Source organism: Pteropus alecto, unplaced genomic scaffold (assembly GCF_000325575.1).
Source record: "Pteropus alecto unplaced genomic scaffold, ASM32557v1 scaffold14, whole genome shotgun sequence".
Taxonomy (NCBI): Eukaryota; Metazoa; Chordata; class Mammalia; order Chiroptera; family Pteropodidae; genus Pteropus; species Pteropus alecto.
The window spans coordinates 18,405,040-18,411,121 of NW_006436810.1; the positions used below are offsets into that span (position 1 = coordinate 18,405,040).

The 6,082-nt window shown below is 45.9% G+C and overlaps 1 protein-coding gene across 1 annotated transcript in view; it reads left to right on the plus strand.

Moving 5' to 3' along the window:
* The window catches only part of SALL3 (spalt like transcription factor 3), a 49,957-nt gene that overhangs the window by 37,015 nt on the left and 6,860 nt on the right, over positions 1 to 6,082 (plus strand). The window contains exon 2 of the mRNA XM_025048152.1: positions 5,837 to 6,059. Within this exon, the coding sequence (XP_024903920.1) occupies positions 5,837 to 6,059 (223 nt within the window). The remainder of the gene's footprint in view (positions 1 to 5,836; positions 6,060 to 6,082) is intronic.

Below are 6,082 nucleotides of genomic sequence, written 5' to 3' on the forward strand. Positions count from 1 at the left end.
GGAACATCTTCGCACTCGGTACAGCATCCAGGCAGATAGTGAAGCCAAGCGGCAGCGTGGCCTGCCCGCCCTCCGCGTGTGTCCACAGAGGGAGCCCACAGCCCTGGTGCTTCGCCACGCAGGTGGAAACCTGCCAGCGTTCTGAACGGGAGACATTCGGTGGCTGTGCCACAGGTGGTCGCTACTTAACAAATTCGAGGTGTGGGCCACCAAGGCGAGGGAAGCCGGCGTGCGGGTCCGCGGCGTTCAGCATGACAAGAGTGCCCTCCTCCGTTCAGCCCCGGCTCGCCAGCACCGCGCCGAGGGCTGGGGAAGGGACGGGGTTTTCCCGCTGCATCTGGAATTTCTTCTACGTTGTCGAACACAGTGTGGGCCCTATTTGTCCCCTCCTGTTTCACAGCTTGGGCTCAGTGTGTGATAATTCATCTTTCTTTATGGGATGCGAAGCTATCATAAGGAGTTAAAAAGAATTAATTTGCAAGAAAATAAGTGTCTCTTAACAATTTAGGGAAACTTGAGAAATGCTTTCTAGATTTTTTAGGGATGGGAAAGGCAGTGGAGAAAGCATGTTTTCTTTCCCGAAGACCCAAGCAGCGTTTTCGGGTTGCTGATTAAAGTGGAGAGGTGAGCATCCCTTTCCCCTGACTGAACAAGTTTGCGCCCCTTTTGTTAAGGGTATGGAATTCAAAATATGTAGCAAAAGTGTAGCAGAATATCTGAGCTTCTGAGGTGGAGAAACAAAGTTACAGAACACGCGTTTACTGCTCCTTTGTAATTAGCTTATTTACTAGGCGCTGCACTCCCGAACAGAGGAAATAAAAGGCCTTGCTAAGAACTGTCGTTTGGCATCTTAAAGAAAGCTTATGTCTCCAATATCCCTCCACGTGCTTTTTCACTTGGGGCTTCAGAAAGGTCATCGGGTGGGGACATTCTGTCTTCTGCCACATCGTTCTTTAGGAGACCGTTATACACTCCCCCAGACCCGAAAACATCATATACGTATGTTATATAACAGAGCAGGAATTAAAGCTGAGAGGTGGTGAAGCAGGGTTTTTTTGTGGTTTTTGAGGGGGGGGGCGGTGGGGGGGAGGGGAGGTCCTTTCACACTGAGAGAGTTAGTTGATCCTAGGAATGGGGACATTTTTGTTGTACATTCTCTGTGTTTTATTAGTGAGGAAAAAAAAACTTGTGTTTTTAAGACTGTCACTGAAGCTGTCCCTTTGGTTGAGGACTTTCTCTAAAAGGCCAGGGGACCCACTTTCTCTTCTTCTGAAGAACTGAGAACTTGCTCAGGAAAGCCTGAAAAGCCCCAGGCACAGGTGGCTGGCGTGGGGACACCGAACTGACCACACGTTTCCTCTGGCACCGGGACAGCTGCCTGTCCAGCCTGTGTCTTCTCCCTCCTGTGTGTCAGGGAGACAGGGTCAGCGTGAAGCCCAGGCCGACTGCAGGTCCCAGGCTGCCCCGCGTTTGATGTTAGCGAGCAGGCTTATTCCCAAGGCAGCTGCCTCGTCACGGCGCTGCACGGCGTGCTAGCGGGCCGCCCCGACAGGCCGCCCTGCTCACTGGCGGGGATCCGACGAGGTCCTGTGACGGGCTCGCGGGCTGGCGTTTTTCCTCGCGTGTTCTGATCTAACCTCACACACTTAAATGCCTGCCTCATCCCTCACCCGTTTACCATTGGAAATCTCTTACTCACTGAATAGTCACTGTGCAAAAGCTAAAATTGCTCTGACATTAATGATGATGTTTACAATGCTTGTTTTTAACTCCCCCCGAAGAAAGAATTTCCAGTTGCTTTGGAAATAAGTGTCTCAAACGTGTGCTGTTACAGTAGCTCGTTTACATGGTTTTACCTTGAAATGAAAATTTTAAGCCATATTCTCTAATGGAGGTAATGCCTTCTGTTTTTAGAACACAAAGCCCAGTTTAAAATGTAAATTTAATTAAAGGATAGTCGAATACATTTGAATCTGACATAATATTGGCTTAAAACAATGGCAGGATTAAAAGGCTTTAGAAGTTATATGATAAAATCGTGAGTCGCATACAGATTTTTCCCACATGGCTTTTCTTGCTGGAGAAAGCATTTTTTAAAATAAACAAACACTGACAGATTAGCACATACACACTGTAACACGATACATTCAGCCGTTGTAATGAGAAGCCCATCAAGCAACTTATGGCTTATTTGATGTCTCGCCCTCCATCAGAAGTCGGTGCTGTCACTGTGTGCCAGCGCAGTGTCTTGCTACTCAGAGGGCTCTGTCCCTGGCAAACAGGCTGGCTCTGGCTCCTTGCTGCCTGCCAGTTCACAGTCGCTGTTTCATACATAGCATTCTTAAAATACGCATCCACAATCTCAGTGCAGTATTGACATTAGAGTTTCTTATTCGAATGCATGTTTTAAGACCATCTCATGAAACTCGTACTTCTCCGTGACTCGGACAGAGTGCTCATCACATTCAGCTTCTGATAGTGAAATACATGGTCATCGCCTGAGCAAGTGGGACTCACCATAGACGTGGCCAGGCAATTGACATTTCATACAGACCCCAGAAAAAAATTATAGGCGTTTGTCCAAATTAAATCTGAATCGCAGCGAAGAATTTTTTCCCTTCCCTAATTGTAGTTTTTTAAATGTTTTACTCAAAAAGCAAATTTGTTATGAAACTCTGCTTTTAAAAAGCCAACAATTGTCCGCTTCGTCAGGATCGTTAACACAATGAACTGGCGACAGGCCCACACACTCAGGTGTCCTTTCTAAGACGATTTCCTCTCTTCAGTTTTGCTTTTTTCAATTTTAAAGGACTATTAAGTGGAAGGAGATTTTACCTCGGCGAGAATATTTCGTTAAGTTCAGGTAACTGGCACCTAGAACAGCATCAAGCAAAGGGACGTCCTCTTGTAGAAAGCACTGAAATATTCCGTGCAGTTTGCCACAACCGCAGTGACTGAGCGAGCCGGCCGGGGGGGAGGACGAGGCAGTCACCTGAGGGGACACAGGGCGTGGGTTTGGAGGTGAGCCCCGCAGGGAAACACGAAACCCCGGCGGAAATGGAAAGCCGGGCTGTGAAGCGCAGGGACGGTTGGGGCTGCCGAAGAACTCTGGGGAGCGTGGGGGGAAGCAGAGTCGCAAAGTCCTACTTTCCTTTCACACGCCAGTTTCCTGCATGCGCTCTGCGAAGATACTTCCTTAAAATTCAGTGAGTTCTTCCAGCTCTCAACACGCTGAAAACGATCCAGGAACTAATTCTTAGGCGTTTCTCAGTGAGTTGTCCCAAACGCCTATTCCATATAAAGAAAGAGTACTCTTCGGTAAGATAAAGACTGTGCTTAATTGTGTAAACTTTAAATGTATAGACCATGTGAAGGCTTTTGTGTGCCACACAGAAGCTAAACATTCTATGTCCTCTAAAAAGCTAAAGGAAAATATTTCAAAATTTAGCAATATTTAATTTCTTGGGAATTTTTAGAGTATTAAGATAAAAATCAATATGAAGATTATAGCAGGCCATTATATCATAGCTTTAAAATATTGGAAGAGAACTTTTAATAATATTCTGGCCTGCATTTAGGCAAAATAGGATGTAATGCGACGTTGTTGCCAACTTGGTGGCTTAACACAGATGGACTTTTAACGGCACTGAAACTTTTTTAAATGCGGAGGTCGGCCAGAGAACCTTCCACTGTTATAAAGAAGTTTTAAAACAGAGATTCTCGGCATCATGTGATGATTTTTTAAATGCGTGGCCAGAATCTGAGACAGCCCTTACGCTCTAACAATCTTTAAGAAATTATTTACCTGAAGATTTTAGTGTGCTTTGTTTTTGTCCTGTTCCATAACCTTAGCAAGTTTAAAATTAGATTTTGCATGCATTGAGCAAAGTTAAGTACTCCGAGTATTTATTTTGTTAATGTGCCTATCTGCAGTATAAATCAGCTGTGCCTTTGCTTCCAGCCAGACTCAACCTCATTACGAATCCCTATTACATTCCTTCCTCCATACAGTAATGAGACTCCTTGCAGTCTGATCTGCAGCACCGAATTTAGTTTAAAAGTCCAGCGGGTCTTTATGGGCTGCAAGCTCTAACTTTTCCCCTTCAAATGGTTTAGCCAGTTAAGAAAATGCTAATTGAACACTGCTAATAATTTTTTAAAGGCATGTATAAATTACCTGGGAGTAATGGCCTCATGGAGGGCAGCAGACGAGCCTCGAAAAGTATTTTTATTTTCCAGTAAAGGGACTAAATGTTTCTTCAGGATATTTTTCAAAAATCAGATTTCTCTACTGAAATCAGCGCCAAATTCATTTTTTTTTTTTTTGTCCCCGAAAACCCTAAAAGAAAAAAAAAATACGGAGACTTCGTAGCGAGTGCATTTGGTGATGGTATGACAGCAGACTGTCTCCGGGAACGCAAACTTAAGATGTTTTGTTTTCACACTCGACCTCGCCCGTAGCGGAGCGCTGATTTGCAGCTGTCATTTCTGTGCAAACTGATTTGTTGCTGTCACTCCATCTGTAAGTTGACGAAAAGCAGTTACAAGTCAGCAGTGTCCAGGCCAGCGCACAGCCGCGTAATTACTGTGCATTACCTTTCACCCCGACTACCAAAAACCGGGGAGCTAGAAATGTTATTGTCTGTTGATTTCTCGTTCCTGTACAGCTATTTATTTGATCAGGTGTGAATTAGAATTGTTCATTAAACAGGGTTGTTATTCGGCACAAGAGGGTTAGGGAGCCAGGAAGTAGCTGCCTACAACAGTAATTAAACATGTGTAACCAATTAGAGGGTTCTCCACTATGGCAGAAGCATATAATTTGCTAAGTCTTTCTATGAGAATAGATGAAAATAGGTACAAAAAGTGTGTCTGACTACAACATTCTCATGTTAAACATGTCAACATAAATGAACTTTAAATATATAATTTCTGGTTTGTTAACAAATCGCCGAGCTCTATTGGCTGATAACAATAACATATAATTTTGCTTCATTTCGCCAAGAAATATTGCATCTGATAGAGCCCATTAATTGTATTAAACATGATTAATTTTAGGCCCAGACCGTATCGATGATGTCCGTTTGGTAAACCCTAAAATGCAGACACGTACCCTCTCTGTGAGAAACGTACGAAGAGCTACAAAGATATGGCGTTGATCCGTTAAGCAGCTACGAGCCGGGAGACTTTTTTGGGCAGAGATGAGAGAAAGTGCTTATACTTTCTTTGTTCCGTTTACAAATGAAAGCATTTAGCTGAACTTCCCTACGTGAAACAAACGCCCCTTGATTCGAAAGGTTCTGTAGGATCGCGTTAACTCTGGGGGCTCGCGCTGGTGCAGACCATAAATCTCGCAGGCCCACACCCAGAGAGGCGGCGGCCAGCTCCCCTGGCAGGTGCTGACGTGAGTTTGAAAGGTTACAGATTAGTTTAGCGATGTTAAGTGAACTGGCAAAGGCATCTCTAATTTTGCTGGAAATGAGGAACCCGGATGGTAGGGGGAATCCTAATGAGGCCATCGAAAGCTGGCTTTGTACCCAACAGACAGGGTGGCTGCGGATTGTATGAAAATATTGGAAATCAATGGCTTCTATGGAATTTCATTAAGAAGCAGTATCCACAATTGATAGAGCCTCATAATTTGATGGATTGTGCTAAGAAAATGATTAGCCAGCTAGAAAGAGTCGTGGAGCCCACACGCGGCACGGCAGACACGTTGAAGTGGGGTAATTTGTACAAAATAAAAAATACTGATTTTGCGTATGTGCAAAGTGTCGAAGTGGAGGGCGGGTGGTGCCGCCGGCCACCGGCTGACGTGATCTCTCGGTTCTTGCAGCCGTCCCCGGGGAGGGCGCCGACGACGGCGACAGCGGCCCCGACAGCAGGAGTGGGGGCGAGGACACCAGCGTGTGCGAGCAGTGCTGTGCCGAGTTCTTCAAGTGGACGGACTTCCTGCGGCACAAGAGGACCTGCCCCAAGAACCCGCTGGTGCTGATCGTGAGCGAGGATGAGCCCGCGCCGCCCCCCGACGAGCTCCCGGAGCCCTCGCCCGCCAGCTCGCCCAGCGGCCGGACGGAGAGCG